Source organism: Numida meleagris, chromosome 23 (assembly GCF_002078875.1).
Source record: "Numida meleagris isolate 19003 breed g44 Domestic line chromosome 23, NumMel1.0, whole genome shotgun sequence".
NCBI lineage: Eukaryota > Metazoa > Chordata > Aves > Galliformes > Numididae > Numida > Numida meleagris.
In genome coordinates this window covers 477,344-498,244 of record NC_034431.1, presented here as the reverse complement: position 1 = coordinate 498,244, position 20,901 = coordinate 477,344, and the positions used below count along the sequence as shown (strand labels likewise).

Below are 20,901 nucleotides of genomic sequence, written 5' to 3'. Positions count from 1 at the left end.
GCTCTGCATCCCTCGGGGGGGGCGGTGGCGGTGGGAAGCTCAGGCGGCACCTCCAGGGCGGCCCCCCCACCCCGAGAGCAGCGCGGGGGGTCCCAGGGGCCCCGCGGGGGGAGCAGCTCCCATCCTCGCCGCCGGGGGCTCCGAGCGGACGCGTGGCCGCGCATCGCTGCCGGTCCCGGGGTTCCCTCCGCGCCGAGAAGCCAAGCGGGGCGGCTCCCGCCGATGGCAGCAGCCCAGCTGTCCGTAATTGTGCCTTAATTACCATCGGCTTGCAGCTGATCCGGGGGTAATTACTGGGGCCGCGGCTCAGCGGGGGAGCTGGGCTTGCTCGAAGAATATTGAGATCCATCAGTCTCTTGGGTTCCCCCGCTAGGTTTATTGCATCTGAAAACAATAAACAGCGTTCAATAAAGCTCCAGCAATAATAATGCATCCCAAATGTCTATTTTTACCATGCTCCCAAGGCAGAATGCTAGAGGAGTCGCTTCCCAGGGCAGCTCTGAGCCTGCTGGCCCCCGGCTCCGTCCCCGGCTCGATGACGGTGGCACAGTGACAGCACGATGGAGTCGTTACGGTGGCTGGCACGAGGCTGGCACAGCGGCGCGATGGAGCAGTTCTGGTGGGGTGGCACGGTGACACGATGGCACCGGTCACGGCACAACGCGCTCCCGAGGAAGCCAGGTCACTGCAGCGTGTAAGGGGAGATGAAAAAGTGCCCTCGTCCATCGCCACCGGCGCGGCTGCTCTGGATGGGGAACGGCCAAGGAGGCACCGGGGGGGACAGAGGGGACAGGGGCTGCCGGCCAGGAGCGCTGTGCAGCGCCTCTCCCCGCTAGAAAACGTTTTTGGAAAGGGATTTGCTGCGTCAGCAGAACGCCATTAGTGTTTGCTGGGTAGTTAGTCACTGCTAATGACTGCACCCTGCCCTGATATTTAATTTACAAAGCGCAGAAGGGATAAATCGCCAGTTAGATTAATTCAGCGCGATCGGCACAGAGTAATTTAAAGAAGAAAGGCAAAAAAATAAAACAAAATCCTGCCCGCTGGAAAAGTGAAATAGTAACGAGCTCGGCATCACCCGGCTCGCAGCGATTTGGTCCAGGGGGAATCGCATCAGTCAAAGGGTTCAGGAAGGGCAGGGATGCAAAGGGCCGGGGCAGCCACAGCCACCATCCCCAGCTCTGCCCCCCAGGTCCCAGGTCAGCTCGGATCCAAGCGGAGACGGGCTCTGCTCCGCACGGGCTGTGGGAAACACATAACCTGGAAGGAGGAGGAAAAACTCCCCTAGCAGGTTACCCCTGCCCTTCTCAACCACACGCTGCATTTTTGCAGAAAAATAAGCAAATCTGACAAGAGTTGGCTGCATTCAGATGCTCTGCCTCTCCCTGCCGCTAAAAGGTACCAGGGAACGGCCTGACCTGAATTTTTATTAATCAGATGAGAACAAAGCCCCGGGCATCTCTTGTGATGCAACCTGCATCCAGCAGGCTCGGGACCGCTCCATTCCAGAGCAGCCCTGGAAACAAGGCATTGCAGCTCTTTTTTGCCCCTAGAGCAAAGGAGTCAGCACAAAAAATAATAAATGAAAAGGAAAGGAAAGCCAACGAAAAGCTCCTACCCCAGCGTGCTGAAAGGAGCATACAGCCGGGATGGGCAGCAACACGATGCCTGCAATTACACCCCTGGTTACCGACCGACCAGAAACCAGAGCCCTCGCTGGCAGTGGGAACTCATGAAGTTTTCAGAGGTTCCGTCCCTCGGTGAGGACGCTGGAAGCACAAGGCCAGGCGGGCAGAGCGCGTTCTCATGGCGTGCTTCCCAGGGAGCTGCACACCACCATGGCGTGGATAACTGGTGGAGAAGGTGGATGGGCACAAATCCTCCTGTCCCCGTCCTGCTGCTAAGTGCCAGCTAAAAAACCAGCACACCACCAGGGTTACCCAATCAAGGTTTTAATTGACTTAAGCAGAAGGAACAGTTTCCATAGCAATGGGCTGTGTCAGCCCCAATTTCGTACAAAACCCGAGTATAAAAAAAAACAACAAAAAGCGACAAAACTCTTAAAAAAAAAACACACCAAAAAACACAGATTTTTTGGGATGAAAAGATAAAAAAGCATCTCCACGTCTGGCTCTGCCAGCTCACACTCTTCCTGCCTCCTGGAATCTCTTAAGCAGAGGTTCGTCAGCCCGCAGGGCGAAGGTCAGGGCCCGCTTCTGGTAGTAGGCAGCGTCCAGGAGCAGGTTGTCAATGACGTCCTCCAGCAGATGGGCTCTCTCGGCGGAGCTGCCCGGGGCATCGTAGCCCAGAGCAGTGAAATGCACGTGCAGGTGGTAGTAGGAGGGCTGGTAGTGCAGGTAGATGCGGAGCTGGGATCCGGGCACACCAAAGCGTTTTGCTACGGCTTCCTAAAGACACAAAGAGGTCGGTGAAGGAATGGGAGCGGGTGGGAAGACAGAGCCCCCGGGGGATGGAAAGAGAGCCCCCAGGTGCAACGAATGTGGAGAGAAATGTGGAGCCACCAGCCAAGCCCTGCGGCCATCAGGAATGTGCCTGCAGAAGGACTTAAATCGGAGGAGAAGGTTCAGGCAGCAAAAACATCGAGGGAAGCTGTTAAATAAACACTTGGCAAGAGGGGAGCTCTGCTCACACCCCGCTGCCAGGAGGGCCTGAGCCTCTTAGGAAGGGAGATGCCAAGCAAAATGACTGCTGCTTCCTCCCTCCTTAAGTGAGGGGTGGGGAAATGGAGAAGGTCGGAGCCCCTTCCTGCCAGCTGGGCTTCTCCATAACAGGACGTGCTCCCTGCTCTCATTGTTTTCCATTCCTGCCTTATCTCCCCGGCTCACTCGGCAAGTTACAGGATCCCGTTACCAGCCAGTGTAATTAAAGCTATAAACAGCAACGGCGAACTCCAACACACTGGCTCGGTTTGCCGCTCAGCACACTGCAATCCCCTGACTAATCTCTTAATTAATCTCTGCTTTCCCTAGTGCAATTACTTTCCAAATTTCTAATGCAGTGAAGGGAACTATCACACACTGATCTATACGGCCCATTACCAAGCACGCCCTGGAACAGCCACCAGCCAGAGAAAATGGTCGGGAGGTTACAAAGGCAGCTGTTAGCACAGGAGGATGAGCTCGACTCTGAGCTCACTGCAAAGCTGTACCAGACACTTCTGAAAGGGGAGAGAGGTGAAGAGCTTGCTGGCTGCAGTAAAAAGTCCCAGTTCCAAGGCAGGCAGTGCTCAGATTTCATTCCCAGCCTGGCTGCCAAGAGGAAGAGGGTGTTTTCTTCTTAAAGAAGAGCAACGCATTGCTCCAGAGGGATGGGTGGACTCCCAGACACATCCACACCTCTCTAGCCCCTTCCAAAAAGATGCTTCCTTCTCCTAGAATGCACTGCAGTGACATGAGATGGAACAGCACGAGGCCAAAGAGTGGTAGAAATATATTCCTGTTCTCAAGCCATGGAGGGGAGCTTCAGCCCCAGCACGAGCACTCAGCACCACGTGGTGATGTGCAAATGGATGCCTGGTGGCTGCAGGAGGAAAGAAAAGCCACCAAGGCCTCCAGAATCGATGTAGTGTGGCCAGGCTATGCAGGGCAGCACTGGGAGGGGTTTCCCAGCAGACAGACCCTTGTAAGGCAAGCACAGAGCGCATCACCCACTGGGCAGGCTCTGCTGCATTCTCAGGAAGGGAAACGGGCAGGGGAGGCATTCACACCTCCCCCCACTATCTCCCATGAGAGGGTCTAAAATGAGGAGGAGAGGAAATCAGAAAATGCTTCCCATGGCCCTATGGAGACTTGCTGCTTTGCTAGGCACCAAGCCCTGCTCAGCGCCTGGAGCAGCTCAGGACACTTGTAACGTATCTGGCCTCAAGAGCATACAAGCTGGAGCACAAAGAGGATTTAAAGTGCCCTCTTTTCATTACCCTGCTCCATTTCCCCCTCTCAGCTCTTCCCAGGGCCTGGTGCTGCAGTGCGTTGCATCCCCACATTGCACGGTCACGCAACACAGCACAGCAGCACTGCAAAAACAAGGCAGCATCCTGCCCAGGCAGCTCACACCGCTGGGTGCAATGCAAGGAGGAAAGTCATCTCCACCTATTAAGCAATGCCCCTGGTTGAAACAGGGTTTGTACTGCAGAGGAACGATGGGGAGGACCTTGCGAGAGAGACAGGATCATCTCCCAGCTGCTGGTGTCCATGCAGTGAGCAGCTCTTCGCCAAGCCAGGCCGGCAGCCACGGCAGGTGCCAGGAGCTGAGGCAGGGAGTTGCAGCAGCAGCTCGCTTTGCCTTCCTGCACTCACCTTGCCTTCCTGCAGGACGTTCCTCAGCAAAGGCAGGTGCTCCGCTGTGAGGTCCCGGAGAGACTTCACATCGCGGCGGTGAATGAGGGCTATCAGGTAGAGGTCTTCGAGCTGTGGAGAGGCAGAGACAGAGGAGGAGGAGGAGGAGGATGCTTACAAGAGAAAGCAGGTGGAGACTCAAGTGCTGACCCGAGCTTTCTGGGCTGTGCTGTCATGTGCACACACACACACTATCTGCTGACTTCTTTCACCAACCTCCAAGCTAGGTGGAATCCTAGTTCCAAACCCCAGCAACATCTCCTCAAACACTTCAGAAGCACTTGGCCAAGTGCAGAGCAAACTAAGCCTTCCTCATAGGGCAGTAGAGGCGCAGCACTTGCCTAGGCAGCGGGGAATTGAGCGTCAGCGCTGAGCTCAGCCTTTGTGCAGAGCAAGAGGATGGCTTATCTCCACGCTCAGGCGAGGATTTGCAGTGAATTCCAGCAGCCAAAGCTGTGACTGTAGATTTTTCCGAATGAAAGGCTTCTAATATTACCCCTGTACAAACAGTGGGCCATCTTCCAGTCACTCCCACTCTATAAATAACTATTTTCAAGTGCTCCTCTGTCACCTGACAGCCCCGCACAGTGACATACGGCCACCCTGCAGCGCTCAGAGCAACCTTTGGCATCTCCAGAGGCACTTATCAAACTAAATGTTTAGTGAAACACAAGGTCATGGATCATCATATGTTTAAAAAAAGTCAGTCAGGTGTTTTTGTGGCATTGCTGCCCAGGAGACAATAAACACAGAGATGAAGCCCCTTGTACAGTGATCGGACTGCGCAGAGAGGCAGCCGGGACAAGACACAGGCTCCCACACCACCATTAAGAATGATGATCTCCAGCAAAATCTGCAGCTGCGAGCCACTCACACCCAAACCTACCTGTGCTCCCTGTGCTGTGTGCTGGCTAGCAGCTGCTCGAGGCTATTTCCTCATCTGCCTGCATTTCCAAAACCCAATGTCCTGGAAACACCAGCCCCTTTCTGCAGCACTTAATCCCTGTCTCCTTCAGTTTAGTTAGTGCCTTTCTAACAATATAAACACTGTGCAGCAAAGGGTTTAGATATCCACGGCCCAGAAGATCTTTTCAGAGTTACAAGCAACCCATCTGGCTATTTGAAAACAGATGTTTGTGCCAAAAGATGCTTGAAGAACTCTGTCTTGGGACTCTCCAAATACAAAGCCTTTATTTGCATCCAGCCAACAGAGCCATTCTCACGATGTGACCCCACTCTCCCAGCAGCCTGTGCACAGCTCCAGAAGAAGATGGCCTATCAGTTTGTCCTCTTCAAACCAGAGCTGGCTCACAGGGGAAAAGCAAACATCCCCTCTCCTTAGAACATCTGTATGTTGCTGTTTGAAACAAATAAGCCTGTTGCTAAAAAGGCCCTCAATGATGTCATGTACGGCACCAGTTCAGGCAACGCCTCAGGGCTCCTGTGGGTTTGAGAAGAGAAAAGCTGGAGGGATCTAGCAGGGGCCGTCCTGCGCCACGTTGAACCAGGACCCGCTTGCTCTGCACAGCCGAGCTGTCACGCTGCTGCTGCAGCATTTTTAGGTACCCACTTCCCAATGCGAAGCACGGCTGCTCCTGGCCAGCCGCCCGCTCAGCAGCAGGCAGAGGCACCGAGCAGCAGCGTGCAAGCAGGGAATCCTCCCCCATCCACCAGCCCGAAGTAACAACAGGTGAATCCGCGTTTAGCAAATTGCTAAGCCAGCACAACGCCATGCTGTCGGACAGAGTTCCAAACCTGCGCTGCAGGGAGGCTCGCTGAGTGCTGCTGGGAGCCCTATCTCACCACCCTAATTTAATTTAGCAGCCTATGGCTGCTTGGATGAGTCGAAATGTGAACGGCCGAGGGCTCTGAAGAGCAGCTGCAGGGATGAGATCTGATCTGACGCATCCCACGTTTCATCTAATACATTAGGTCCTGAGACACGTTGGACTCAAACCTGTTCGGTTTCTCTTGCAATACCATTCATTTATGCCAATGTCTCACTTAAAAGACACTGCTGAGCGCACATCCAGCTGCCTGCGAGGCAGGAAAACCAGCTCTAGCCTTTCTGATGACAGCCTCAGACAGGAGCCATGCACATACCCCACTCAACACGACAGCAGTCAACACCCCTTGCTGGGATGCTCGCTCGTCCGCCTGCGAAGAGACAGGCAGCACACGGGGCTATGGATCCTGGCAGCCAGAGGTGCAGAAAACCAAGTCCAAGCCCTTCTCTCAAGGTAAGGAAGGAATCATGAAGATAAGCCAGGAGTCCAGATCTCTGCTTTTTAAAATTCAGAAAGCATCTATCAACAGCTCCTATCACTGGGGAGGAAGTACCTGCACGGAGCACCCTGAAGTCCCCAGCTCAGTGCTCCCACAGAGCCTGCAGGGCTCGAGGGCAGCCCCTGCCCCAGGGACGTGGCTGTGCTGTTGCAGAGACAGCGAGGGCACCCAGCGAGCGCAGCCATGGGGAAGAGATCAAGAAGATCCTGTTTGGATCACAAGGAAACCACAGCAGCGTGGGGAAACCTTCCCTGCGGACAGATCCTGCCATGCAGGTGCTCCCCAGCTGCACTGCGTGCAGCAGGTCTGTAGAGAAATCCGGTTACAACTTCAAGCCCACCTGCCTTCAACACTGCTGTGCATTGCACAGTTTGGTTTCAGAGAGAAAGAATTTACACTGAGACTTTGCTCAGAGCGAGGAAAGGGACAACACGTTGCTGAGAATTAACTTTCTGGGATCACTGAGTATTGCTGCCACCGTCTTGCAGGGCGCTAGACAATGGAAATTAAAGCTCAGTTACCCCACAGAAACTAGGCATGGGGTTTTTAGAATAGCTGACGTGTGGGGAATTCATGGTGTACACAGACTGCCCTGCAGTAACTTACCTGTCCTCACCTACAATAACCCCCAGGCAATTCAGCACCAGACAGAAATCAGCTCTCCTGCCTCCCAGCCTGCCCCCAGCCCACGCTCAGCACAGAAATACAGAATCGTGTTGTGCTAAGAGCTCACAAGCAGGATTATTTTTAGTTCCCATTTCTAAGTTTTCATCAAACTTTCCCTCGGTGCCACCCACAGAGAGGTTTTGAGGATCAGAAACACGAAGGGGACTTTTTGACTCCACTGAGGCTTGGAGCCTTGCTTCTTTGAGCTTGGGGTATTTCATCTCTGCAGGCACGCCGCAGGCCTTGATGTCTCCAGGCCATAGAAGTGCCACATGAATCGAGCCGGAGTCAAAGGAAATAATGAGCCACTCAATTTAGGATTACAGCCTGGGCTAAAACCTCTGAATCTCAACAAGTGGCCACTCCAGCGAGGGGTTAAGCAGCTGCTCATAAGCTAACAACCATCTGTTTAACATTGTGTGGAGGAGAGTTAATTGGAAGGACGACACATCTGCCTGATTTATGCCTAATATTTAGGCTTACAAAAAAACCAAACAAAGGAATTCATCAAGAAGAAACAGACAGCTGGATCTCAGTTCCAACACATCATGACAGCACTCGGGCTAATACAGGAAAGAGAAAGTGAAGCTAATAAATAAATCACTGAGCGGCAGTGAGGACAGTCTGCGTTTCGCAGTGTCCACAATTAGCACATCCCAAAAGGCCCTGAATCACTGGTAACATCATTGCTTAATTACAGTGTGAACAGGAAGGCTGCATTCCCCTACTAAAAGTTTCATTAACATGCTATTAGTGATACTAAAGTGGACATTTCCTCCGTACTGCCTCTCAACAAGCAGCTTCCCTTCAAAAACAAGAGTAGCAAACAAACCTGGTTTTGATTCCACTTAAAATCTGGAACTAGAACAAAGCCGTTGCAAGGGTCTGGGTTTTCATGGATGATTCGATCAGCCTCAGCTTTCTTCTCCAGGATATTATACACCCACTGAAAGAGAAACATGTGATTTAGAAACCAGCAGAGCAAAAAGCTCAGGCACATTTAGCCCAGGCTCCAGGATTAGTCTGTATTCATTGCAAGCAGAACATGAAAAAAAAAAAAAAAGACAAAATAATTTCCTGGCCAACAACATTTGTAGTTAATTATCCATAAAACACTCCAACAAACTCCAGGCTATTACAGGCACTTCAGTGAAAAGATACCCTCTGACCCCGCTGCATGGCACGGCACCACCGCCTAGCTGAATCATTCAGGGATTTTTGTTTTCCTCTCGAGCATTAAGAATCGGCCACAGCTGGAGATGAGGTACTGGAGAGAGACGGTTTAGAAATTGTTGTATTTGCTTGTAAGAGGATTTGGAGATAATTCTGCCCAACAGGGTCTCACAATTCTCCATCACGCCCGCAGAGCTTGCGCACGCTCCCAGCCAGCAGCCAGACCCCTGGGACCCGCAGAGGCCGAGCTCAGCTCCTCCAGGGCCCGGCAGTGCCTCCCGCAGCCCCACGCCTCCGGGCACCTTTCACGCCCCACGCTGCCCTGAAACCTTTACAACGAGCTCTGGAAAGGAAACCCGGCTGATTTTTCTATTCAGAAAGGAAGCAGCAGATTGCTGCAAGGCTGAGGTTGGACAGGGCTCCGGCCGCTGGCAGCGAGCACTCTGCGGGCGAGGACGAGAGGCCTGTGTTTCCCTGGGCAGCACACGTTTCCTGACTGGTTAGAAAACAGCTCAGCACTTTTCTTCCTCTATATTTAAAGCTTCGGCCTCCAGATAGCCAGTAATCCTTGCTCTGGTTATCCCCAGAACTGGGAGAGTTTAATTAATCTAATCAAAACTTAGGATCATTGTGAACTGACCTGAATATATCTCCTTAGGGACAAACAAAGCTCTCCTACCTTGATCCTTTTCTTTCCTAAGTTCCCACTCTTTTCTCCCTAGTGATAACATCCTGGAGAGATTCTCAGAGATTTTGGAAAGCATGGCACAGGATTGCTGTGCCCTGTGACCCTATGAGAAAAGCAGGGCAGGAAGCTCAGCAGGAAGTGAAAGCTTTCCGCTCACTTTTTCACATCGCCTCTTTTAAGTAGTGCCAATCTATGGGTACCCTAATAAGCTCACATATCAGATGAGCAGAGCCATAAACCGTTGCTGCCTCGTGTGATCAGCAGTCATCAGCTGGCTGCTCTTGCTCTTTCCAGCACAAGCCTGGGGAAGACAACACATGTCCGCAAGCTGGCACCACAATAGAACTATTATGCTGAAAGTAGCCACACTTCGCATCCTCCAGGCAGAAAACAGAGCCTCCTCTGTAGTCCTCCAATACTCCTGCTACCCTTCACATTTCCTCTTCCTTTTGACAAAACCAATTAGATAAAGACAAGAAACTGCATTATCAAATCTCAGAAGACTGATGGTCAGACCAAGATCTCCCAGCACAGAGAAGGCAGCTGCTCCCGATGGCTGGCAGGAACATGTTTCCATCTGTCTACTTAGTGCAGAAACCAGCTCACAAGCACTTGGTCAAACAGGTAGAGAGAGCTTGTGCTACTTCTGAAGGCAGCTGCTATGTCACAGAACTTAGCCTGCAGAGGAAGGACATGGAAAAAACATTTGTGCAGGCTGCTATCGGGTGCAAATACACTCTTTTGTTTCTCCAGCTAATAAATGCTTTCTGTAAATTAGTGGTGTTGCAGTCCAACTGCTGGCAAGAGAGCTGAATGACAGAGGGAACAAATGTGGGTGAGCATGGAGTAATGGAGCGCACACTGCAGCTTGTAAGGTTCCTCCTGGAACTAGATGCAGAAAGCAAGATTCATATCAGCTGCAAGTGATTAGAGCACAACAGCAAACCCATAACCAGTCCGCTGCTGATTAAAGCAGTAGGAGAAAGGTGTGAGGAGGGGACACCTGAGGTCTGTGATTGTCTGGCTTTTGTTTGTTTGAGATAAAGGAGTTTGTTTTGAATGGATGGCCTCGACAGACCCTCACCTGTAGTCAGCTGGAAAGAGCACATGCTTCCCTCATCAGCAAGGTGCAGAGGCAGCATCACCAGGGACAGGATGCAGGAGCTACTGCCTGGCTTTAAGAGCCACTTGGGTTGCTTGTTGGTCTCCTTTTCATGGCAGTGGCTGCACAGATTAGATACATAAGCAATCAGTTGCTTTTAATGCACTGAAAGAGTAGCAATCAATTACTCAAGTAAGCTTGACACTGTTAGGATTTATTTTATTCCCTCATCTGCACAAGCTGGCATGAACTGTCCCTACAGAATTGCGTCTATACAGATGCGGTAGAGAAGGAGCAGTCTAAAAGGAGATAAAACAAGAAACAAGAGCATTGCCGCTGCCTGTGGCGAGAAGCAGCCCAAAAATTCAGCTCCTCCATGTGGAATATGAACTGGAAGACTGAAAGGGAGAGTAGTTGTATGCAAAGCTCTAGGAGTGAGTTATGATGCAGGAATCCAAGCGCAGTCTGGGTCTTCCCATTTCAATAACAGCCAAGAGACTCCTACAAGGCCCAACAAACTGCACCAATTCCACCCTTAGAGAGGAGAAGAAATGTCCCAACACAGAAAATCTCCAGGAGCCTTGAGAAGGGCGCACTGGATAAATCTCCAAAGGAAATGCTTTTCTATAATGAGGTAGAAGTGCTACAGAAGAACAGAAGGAGAGCTCTACTGGTGGAGCTTGGGGAAAGAGAGCCCTGTTTAACACTGCTGAGCTTACCAAAAAAGGTCAGACAGCCTTGAGGAAGTGCTGCAGTTAAGTGGGTGTTTTCAGTGAAACAGGCAGTGTCACAGCTCCCAAACTTCACAGACATCTGCTGCTGGTCATGTCTGAGAAACAGACATGTTAGAAAAGAGGGTGAAAGACCACACTGCTGACAGCACACGGATGGAGCAGCCAACAGGGAGACGGGGCAGAGCACTGCTGATTCATCTGTCTGCAGTCCGGGCTTCGAGGAGACATGTGACAGCCCAACATGTTAAAGAGGGAGGCCAAAGACAGGCAGAGCCCTGCTTCTGTCCCCAGAGCTCCTGCGAACATCAAGCTTTGCAGAGACAGTTGACTTCAAGGCACATTGTCAGTTCTGGTTTGGCCAGAGAAATGAGAGACCAGCATCTCATGAATGCAATGCATGAGGCCTGGAACAGCTCCTGGAGGTGCAGCCTCTGGCAGCTGTGCAATACCAAAACCAAGACTGCTATGAAAAAAGAAGCAAGTTGAGAACCCTGCTCTCAATCCCCACCATCCAAATCCACTCCGCTACCAGTGCAACCAGAACTCGCCATGTTTGTCAAAGGGAGGGTCAGCACATCAGTGCCTGAAGCACCTCCTCCTTCAGGCTCTCCACCCCTGCAGAGGGACGTGGAGCCCCAGACACTGCGGGGAAGCAGCAGTGCCCGTACCTGGATGCTGAAGCTCTGGGACTGGATGAAGGGCAGCGTTATGTTCTTGTAGTCCTCCCAGGTTTCACGGATGAGGTGCACTTCCTGACGGAGATACTTCTGAAGGTGTTTCTCTGTGGCAGGGTACACCACTGTGGCTTTTATCTCTAGAAAAAAAAAAAAAAACAGGCTTACTGAATTATAATCACAGATGAAACCCAAGTTACTTCCTTTAGTTCCTCATAAACCTGTTTTTGCCCTCTAATAAATGCCACGCTAACACATTTCAAAAATATTCCATTAAAATAGCAGGGGAGAGCTGACACAGATGGCAAACAAGCACTTTAACCGGCAGGGCTCCTTCTGTTGTCAAGGAAAGGAGCTCGGTGCATCTGCACCAAGAAACACGATAAGCTGACAGCCCAGCCAGAGCCAGTATTTCCAGTTCAGGTGGAAGGGAACACTGCATGAAATTTTTCCCACACTCACTTTTCAGATGTATCGGCAAAGTCAGGGCAGACCTGGGGCTGCCAGGGAAGAGTTTATGTGCAGTCAAGTAGGACAGAAACAACGCATGGCAACACTATCCAGGGCAGAGAAGCGTGTTCCTCATTCTTCCATCTGAGGCTAATCAGATGTTATCAAGAAGCTTTCTCCGTCCGTTAAGCAGACATCCCACGAGCGGCGTGCAGCAGGGCTGCACCAGGGGCTGGCACAAGGAGCCACTGTCCTGGCAGAAAGCCCCCAGCAGGGCTGGCAGGCAGGGACAAGGGGTGGGAGGCCGCAGGGTGATGGAGCTGAACCTGCTTACACTCAGAGCACTGCCTGAGCTGCATCGGTTCAGCTACAGCTGGAGAAATCCGCTCTCACCCCACGTTCCCAGAAGTTCTGTTCCTCCATTTGCGTGTAGCTTCAGTGCAGCTGCCCAAACTCCAGCAGTGAGGAAGGCAGCTACAGCCGCTCCCTGATTGCAAGCAGCCTGTTTGAGGCAGCTCAGCTCCAAGATGATGTAGCCCAACTTCGAAGCAGCCGAGGAGCCGAAACTCTGTTTGACACAGCTTGGAGAGTCCTTCTGAGCACACCCATGCTGTGTTTGAGGGCGCGCCACAGCTATCTGCTCCTAGAGAACAGGATTAGGACAGCATCTTCCATTTGGCTAACAGGAGCAGAACAAAAACCTTTTAAAACGAGGACAGGCACCTCACCAACCCCTCGTGAGCTCAAGCAGCTAAGCTGCTGTGATGGTATCGGGACAGCTGGTGTCCACAAAACAGACAGTAGATGGGATACAGGAAGAAAAGCAGGAGAAATGGACACTCCTGGCATGATGAGCGATTCCGTTCTGACCCCATCCACCAGCCCCACGCACCCCATCCTGCTCTAGCACACTCCATTCAGGCTGTAAGCCCAAAAGCTCCCTGCATTCACAATGCAAAACCCAGCTCCTCTGAAAGCCTCTTTCAGCACAGGGCCTGGGGCAGCTCTGCACTCCTCCGAGCAGCCCCGTGATACCCAGGCCATCCTTCTGCCCCGCAGGCAAGGCTCTCTGCTAGCCCACGCCCTGTACCGAGCGCAACGCACAGGAACAAAACCTCCTTGTGCACATGGCCTTTGACTCACAGAGTCTCTTCCGAAAGGAGGAGATACGGGGCACGTGGACGAGCCAGGGGCAGGCACCACTCCTCCCAAAGCTCCCAGCCATAAGGATGCTCAGCCCCCAGGACAGGAGGCCAAGGACAGAGGGACACATCTGGAAGGAGCCACAACTGCTCAGGATGAGCGCAGGGCTGTGATTCAGCGCTCCCCTGCACCAGCTGGCAACCAGAGAGCATTCAGCTGGTTACTTTCACTCAAAGAAAACAACTTCTGTTTACTTTGAGATTAGAACTCGGAGGTGTATTTTCCATGACATTAAACAGGATTCCAGCGTGCGCCTCACTGACCTGGCAGCTCTGGGCTTGGCAGCAGTAAATCTCACCTCGCAGCAGTAAAGCACTTGGGAAATATCCCTCTTTGCCCAAGGGTGCATGTGCGACAGCCCCAAGAGCCAGTTCCCCTCCTGCCACACTGATGGAACGCTGCAACCCAAGTGAAGGCAGGAGGAGAACAACACCTCCCGACCCCAAATGCAGCCATCAGATCCGTGCACGAGCACGGGGCAGAAGTCCTGCAGCTCCCCCAGCTTGTGCCCAAGCTCTGTGATGGCTTTTGCTGCTGCCACAAAGAGCAGCAGCACCGAGCAGCTGTGCCTCACACTTCATAGACGAATATATGCTAGCCAGACGTGGAATATAAATATCTATTTGTTCTTAAAGCCAGGACTTAGGGTGGGTGGGTTTTTTTGTTTTTTGGTTTCTGTTTTTTTAAGGTCAGCGCTGCACAAGCTGGGAGACTCTGTCTTTTCATTCCATGCCAAACCCAGCTTAATGAAATCCACAGGAAAATGCTGGTAACATGAAATATGAAAATGCAAACCACAAGGACAGTCTGGTCCGATTCCCACTGTACACATGTTCAAACAAGATTGTTTTCCAGGGCTCGATTAGCACTTTGAGCAGGGTGATGTAATACCCAAAGACGAGGCTGCAGCTCCTCCACTCCTTGCTTAAAAAAGACCAAAAAAAGCACTGAGGAAAAGCAAGAGATAAGAGCCTGAGCCTTCACATTCGGGATGCAATGGTGAGTAGTCCCACTGCAGATACCAGCACAACTGCACACGCTCGCTGCTAAATCTTCCCATTTGCTGGCGACCAGCCACACTCACCCTTCACTGTGAAAGCTGCCCTGCTCCCAGCAGGCTCCTCATGTGCTAAAACACCATGTCTGGTGCACGACGGGCACAATCCGTGCTAGCCTGGAAATGGGGCAAAGCATCACTGTACACATCGTGTGGTTTTCAGGCTGGTAAATGGTTGGCAATCGTCACTGCTTGCATCTGGGTCATGCTGGCCAGCTTGTTCCGGGATGCCAGCCTGAAACGGCTGTGGTTTAACTCTGGGAGTCAGCACTGGTCATCACTCTTAGCTGCAGGCAGTTAAAAAAAATACAAAAGACAGAGGTCTAAATGGAAGGAACTGGATAAACGTGTGCCAGACGTACTTCCATGCTTGGGCATCACCCCACAAAGGGACCAGGCGGCATCTGAGGGAAAACTCCACGATTTCGGTTCCATGTCCACAAGGAAACGAAGCCCAGACTGCCTAGAACCAAACAGCTTCTCCCCTCCTCCACCAAGAGTGTGAAAAAAACCACTCACTTCTCACCCCACTCCAGAACTCGGAGGCGGTACCACAAGGGCCATCGCCAGGAGTTTGTTGTATGTTTTACATCAGTGTAAGTGTGCTGAGGAGCTGAGAGAAGCAGGAGGGCAGGAACAACCCCAGGGTGGGGACACTTCTCCTTCCTTTGCTAATAGGAAGCCCAGGTGCTTTGGTTTATGATCCACCCTATCAGCTATCGGGTGCACACAAAGCTGAAGGGAGAACTATTTGCACTCTTGTAAGTGCTTCCTCTGCACCATCTTGCATGTTGCATACAACTTTCTGCACCATCCTCAGCTTTCCCTCTTAATGCCAAGCTACCTACACACAGTGACGTACAGCCTCCCCTTCCATGTATTTTTGTTCATGATCACAACTGCACAGCAGCCCCAGGTGAACTCCCCGTGTACCCCACCCCTGGCAGCGCTGCCACGCTCCGTCACAGACCTCTGGGGCTTTCACCACGGAATGAAGCAAAAGCACACAGAAAGGAGAAAGCTTTCAAGAGCTCTCACACTCTCCAAGGCCAGCACATGCCAGGGCAAGCCAAGTGTGCTGCTGGGGACTCTGCCAAGCTGTCTGGCCTCTGCTTCTCATCCAGGGATGGAGAGGACGTGGTGGGCGCTGGCTGCAGCAGGCAGTGTGGGAAAGAGAATCTCTGAGTCACCAGCTCTTGAGAGCTGGAGCACAGCACGGGAATGGCTCCCACCGCCCCCCAAAGCAGCCCTGCCCCCTCTGCCGTTTCTCTGCACCTATCCCCCACCTGGCTCCAGCCCAAACACTTCCGCTGCTCAGGCTCCAACTTTTTGTTTAATCACAGTCATATTATTACATTTAAGCAGCCAGCTTCCTGTGCTAGGCGGGCCCTGCAGACGCAGAGTGTGGCAGCACTGCCATGGGAAGCGCTGCAGACTCCGGTGCAGCTCATGCAAGCCTCTCCAGCTCCTGCTGCCTGAAACCAGATCCTTGCTGGGCTCAGGAATGCAGGAATATGTATCACTTCCTGCATGACTGAATAGTTTCCCCGCTGCCTTCCACACTCTTCCATTTCTCCCACAGTTTCTCCACCCTGCGTCGGAGCGTCTGTCAGTAATGCTCATTTTTAGACTCTGAGTTGGTGAGCTTCAGGCTGCGGCACGAGGACGTGCTTGTAAATGGAGCTGTGACAGGTAGCTGCCAATCATGCAGAGCAGACAAAGCCTCCTTCCAGTGCAGACTGATGAGAGCCCTTGAATTACGCGAGCACAGCTTAGGTGCCATGAGACACATCTCTCAGCAGCTAGGCTGCGTTGTGCTGGAAAACACAAGCTGCTTGCTGAACAGATGTCAGCTGAGCAAATGCATCACCAGGAGCTGGATGCTACAAGGAAACGCATTGCTTAAACCATCGAGCTTTTGCAATCCACCCTTTGGCACCAGGAAAGTCTTTCCCCTGCTAGGAAAGCAGCCCCTCCTCTCCGGGCTGGAGCAGGGCTGTGATTTCCTCTGCCAGCACATCACACCTTCAGAGGTAAGCTGCCAGTTAGACCCAGGCAGGAGCAAGGCGCAGGGAAGGCAGCGCACTGATATTTAGGAATGGCAAGAGCTTAATGGGAGATGGCTTTCCCCTCGTTCCCCTATCAGTCAATGTTACGCTGTTTTGCAAACGTGGGGAAGTGCTTACAGCTGTGCTCCACAGAGCTGAGCCTAAAACACCAACCCCAGCATTCAGTGGCTGGCCCACACTGGAGCTGCGCTTTCCTTTTCCACTGTTAGACCAGTTATAGTTAGAGGGCGTATCGACCAACTCACTGGCAAATCATCTCCTTATTCAGGTGGGTTTGGATAGCAAATTATCTTTTCCTCAATCAGGTGGGCTTGATTACCCTGCAGATGCATGCTATCACTAGGCTGGTTTTCAAATGCATTTCCCATTTTACCCATTGCACATCTGTCCCAGTGGCCATAACAAGCAGAACAAGCTGAGGTCCTCCAGCCAGGACCCATTCTGGCATGCTCCCTGCCCCAACAAGCCTGTCCTCAAGCTGCAGAGTGCAATTCTGATTCCCAGGGCAATGGGATGTCACCTGCTGCAGGGACCTGCACCTCTCGACCTGCCTCTTCTGTGCCTTGCCACAAAGCTGAGCCGTGCAAACAAAGCGGCTTGCCCAGCCCTGCAGGCTCTTTTACCACCAGGACAAAACAAGCTTTCATTGCATAGAGTTTGCGTTAGCTTTACTCCCTGGATGAAACAGCATCTGAGTTGCTTAAACAAGGAGGTGGGAAAAGAGGAAAGAAAATATCCACTTTCAGCTCTCACGAAACCCCAGCTGGCTGCAGGGCCTCTCAGGGCCACGCACCACAAAGGCAACATTGAGAAACGCACTTGCACAAAGCACAGACCTCAAGGCTGCTAATGAGAGATGCAGCCAACTCCTCCCAGAGCTGCTCCATGCCATTAGCAGACCCAACTTCAGCCACGGCGCAGATGTTTGCAGGTCACCTGCAGCTGTGAGCACCTCGTTCCAGGCAGTTTGCTGGCAGGGGGCTTAGTTTTACCTTTGGAAAGGAAGAAACTGAGCATGGGGGCTTGGCTGCTGCAAAATCCCTGGAGTAAATTCCTCTTCTGTATGACACAGTGACCCAGGAGATCAGCTTAATGCCAAAGTTTGACCTTTTCTGCAAAATGCTCTCTCTGCACCACATTAACCAGGTTATGAGTAAGTGCAAACTTGTAAGCGCCAAGAGAGAAAACCTTAACACCACAACCAAGAGACCAAACTGGAGCCCATGCCAGGTCTTGCTGGGTCTCCACATGGTCACTTGATGTCCAGGGTTTTCTCAATGTACACAGCCCCAGAGGGAAGTTCTCATCCATCATTTTAACGTTTATTAGCTTCATTCCTTGCGTCAACTCCCCTCTTGGGCCATGACTCAGCTCAAAAGGGCAATTTCCTTCCCCTCCCAAACATGCTTCCTCTGATGCTAAGCGCTCCAGGGTGCCAGCGCTGTCGCTGGAGAGCATCTCAAGCGAGATATGTGCAAATGCAGCTCTTCATAGGAAGAAATGTGACATTTTTAATAGCAGCAGACAGCCTCCAAGCTGCCACGAGGGACCAGGAGATGTCTCCCAGTCACACTCGGCATTTACCCTGCCTGCACTTTCTCTCGTGAAATTTTAACAATGTGCTGGCATCGGAGAGATCAAGTGTCCTCAACTCATCCCTGTTCTGTATGGAGTGACACGGGGACACAGCTCTGCGTGACAGCAGGGTGGGAGGCAAAGATGCCCCCGCTGTCTTTGTGCTGGAGGCATGCCGCTTACAAACTGCAGCACCCCTGGATGCCTTTGAAAGGCAATTTCAAAGGTAATTCAATAACCAAACTTCCACCAAAGGAAGCTAGCAGAACCGTAAGAGTTCATAGCCTTTGTGCCAAGACAGCTCTCAGCAGCCACAAGCCAGCTCCCAGGGCCCGGCTCCCAGCCCTGCAATGCCACCTCGTGGGAGCCACTGCACTCACTGCCAGTGCTCTGACACCAGGTGCTGCTGAAATCCTAAGGCTGAAACTCCTCATTTCAAGTCTGCTGCAGAAGAACACATTTTGCACAAGCTTCTACAGCCACACTACCTGCTACACAATGAAAGCTGAAGACAGATGCGTTCTCCCGAAAATTCCATTTGGGGCCACAACAACTTCTTCCTTCAGGCTATCACTTTGATTGATTCTGACTACATTAAACCTGTCTGGTTATCATCACATTTATGGAAGTGCTGACACACAATCACTACACTTCCAGAATTTAAACCAACATCAGCATTAAATCAAAGCATCAGCGTGGCTGAGAGAGCAGTCCCACCCTCCATCAACAGCTGAAGGGTGCCAAAGCCAAGGAATGAGATTTGACAGTAATGAAAATCCAACTCACAAGGCAACACCACTCCATGACGTCTTCAGCCTGCTCATCTGACCTCATCACGTTCAGCTGTTAATCAGGAATTTGTAACACAGAGATGTGGGAAATCACTGGGGAGCAGCAGGTAGGGCAGACACGAAGTGCCTGCTTGCAGTACACACTGCAGACTACTGGTGTTTAAACTCATTGCCAGCATGCTAGCTACCTGTACTCATAAAGCAACAAGAAAAAAAGAACAAAAACGACACCCTGAAAGGATGAGTCTCTAAATTGGGAAGATATGGATTTGAAGGACGAACTCTTCAGTGGATAAGGAATTGGTGGGTTTGTCACGAGAGGGCTGTGGTCAGCGGCTCTACGTCCAGGCGGAGGTGGTGCTGAGTGGTGCACCCCAGGGGCCTCTCTTGGGACCAGTACTCTTCAATATCTCTATCAATGACACAGACGGAATCAAGTGCACTGTCAGCAAGTTTGCAAATGACACCAAGCTGAGTGGTGCAGCTGACACAACAGAAGGAAGGGATGCCATCCAGAGGAACCTGGACAGGCTCAAAAAATGGAAACCTAATGAGGTTCAACAAGGCCAAGTACAAGGTGCTGCACTTGGGCTGGGGCAATCCCAGAGAAGAACTCACTGAGAGCAGCCCTGCCAAGAAGGACTTGGGGGTCCTGGTGGACAAAAAGCTGGGCATGAACCAGCAGTGCGCTCCTGCTGCCCAGAAGGCCAACTGTGCTCTGGGCTGCATCAACAGAGAAGTGGCAGCGGGTACAGCGTCCAGCCCTGCAGCCCCCAGCACAAGAAGGATGTGGAGCTGTTGGAGCGCATCCTGGGGAGGCCACGAAGATGACCAAAGGGCAGGAGCACCTCTCCTATGAAGAAAGGTTGAGGGAACCGGGCTTGTTTAGCTTGCAGAAGAGAAGGCTCCGGGGAGAACACAGCGCAGCCTTCCAGTGCTTGAGGGGAGCTTATATGCAGGAGGGGGACTGACCTTTGGCACACGCTATCGGTGACATGAGGGGGGGCCGGCTGTGAGGGGAGGTGCCCCGCAGCACTCACCGCTCAGCTCGGGGGGCGGGTAGAGGCGGTACGTGCTGTAAATGTCGTTGCACATCTGCAGCTCCAGCTTGGTGTGCGTCCTCAGCAGCTCCTCGATCTTCTCCTCCTGGAAAGGGGTCTTCTCCAGGATCAGCACGGCGTCTGTCTCCTCCCCCGAGGGCCCGGCCACCTGCAGCAGCACGGCTGTGAGCGCGGAGGGCCGCGGCGCCGGGACCCCACAGCCGGGAGCGCTGCGGTGCCACCCCGCGGGGACGCCCCCACCGCGTCGGGGCCCGCCGGCCCGGCCCCGGGCAGCTGCAGGGATGGGGGCCCCCCCCGGTACCTGGCCGTGCACGAAGGCCGTCTTCTCACGCGCCGAATCCCGCAGCAGCCGCCGCAGCCGCACGGAGCCCAGCGGGAACGGGGCGGCGGAGCCCGGGGCCGCCTCGGCCTCCTCCCGCCGCCGCTTCAGGGCCGGCCCGTCCGCCATGGCCGCGCGGGGACGGCGTGGAGACTCCGACGGGACAGCGCCCCCTGGCGGCCGGAGGGCCCCGCACCTACAGTGCTTCGCAGCGCCGGCATCACGGAGCAGCGACCCACGGCTCTGCAGCTCCAAGCCCCATAGAGACCCACAGGCCCAACCCTACAGCTCCAGCCTCACAGCCCCATACAAGCTACAGCCCCAGCACTGCGGTTCCAAGTTTCATAGCCTCCATGGCCCTATGTTGCCAGGCTTCCACCATACACCCCATGGCCTCAGGCCATGCTGCCCAGTGTCTACATCTAGTGCATGTAGCTGCTGAGCTTCTTTACCCATCCCAAGGTCTTTTGTTCATCAAAGCCAGAATGCCTTTGTTTTTATATGGTCCCACACTGCCCCCTGGCTCCAGCCCCCCGCATACCTGCACGAGCCTGGGGTGCCTGCAACCAACACTTGCTCAGAGCCACCAGCACACATTGTGGGGTGTGAGGAATGGGGCAGGGTCTCCCCAAGAGACTCGGGCTTTTTACTGATCTGCACCCCTCCCTCCCCCCCCCCCCCCCCAAAAACACACAGCC

The 20,901-nt window shown here is 52.9% G+C and overlaps 2 protein-coding genes across 2 annotated transcripts in view; both read right to left on the bottom strand.

The window, feature by feature from the left end:
• The window catches only part of ST3GAL4 (ST3 beta-galactoside alpha-2,3-sialyltransferase 4), a 13,275-nt gene extending 12,994 nt beyond the window's left edge, over positions 1-281 (bottom strand). The window contains exon 1 of the mRNA XM_021376187.1: positions 263-281. The gene's annotated coding sequence lies outside the window, so the exon portion shown is untranslated. The remainder of the gene's footprint in view (positions 1-262) is intronic.
• Positions 1,937-20,885, bottom strand: DCPS (decapping enzyme, scavenger). Its single transcript, XM_021376189.1, has 6 exons — positions 20,186-20,885; positions 19,864-20,032; positions 11,673-11,818; positions 8,140-8,253; positions 4,317-4,427; positions 1,937-2,408 (listed from the first exon to the last, which is right to left on the bottom strand). The coding sequence occupies exons 1-6, from the start codon at positions 20,330-20,332 to the stop codon at positions 2,142-2,144; spliced, it is 954 nt and encodes a 317-aa protein (XP_021231864.1). The 5' UTR covers positions 20,333-20,885; the 3' UTR covers positions 1,937-2,141.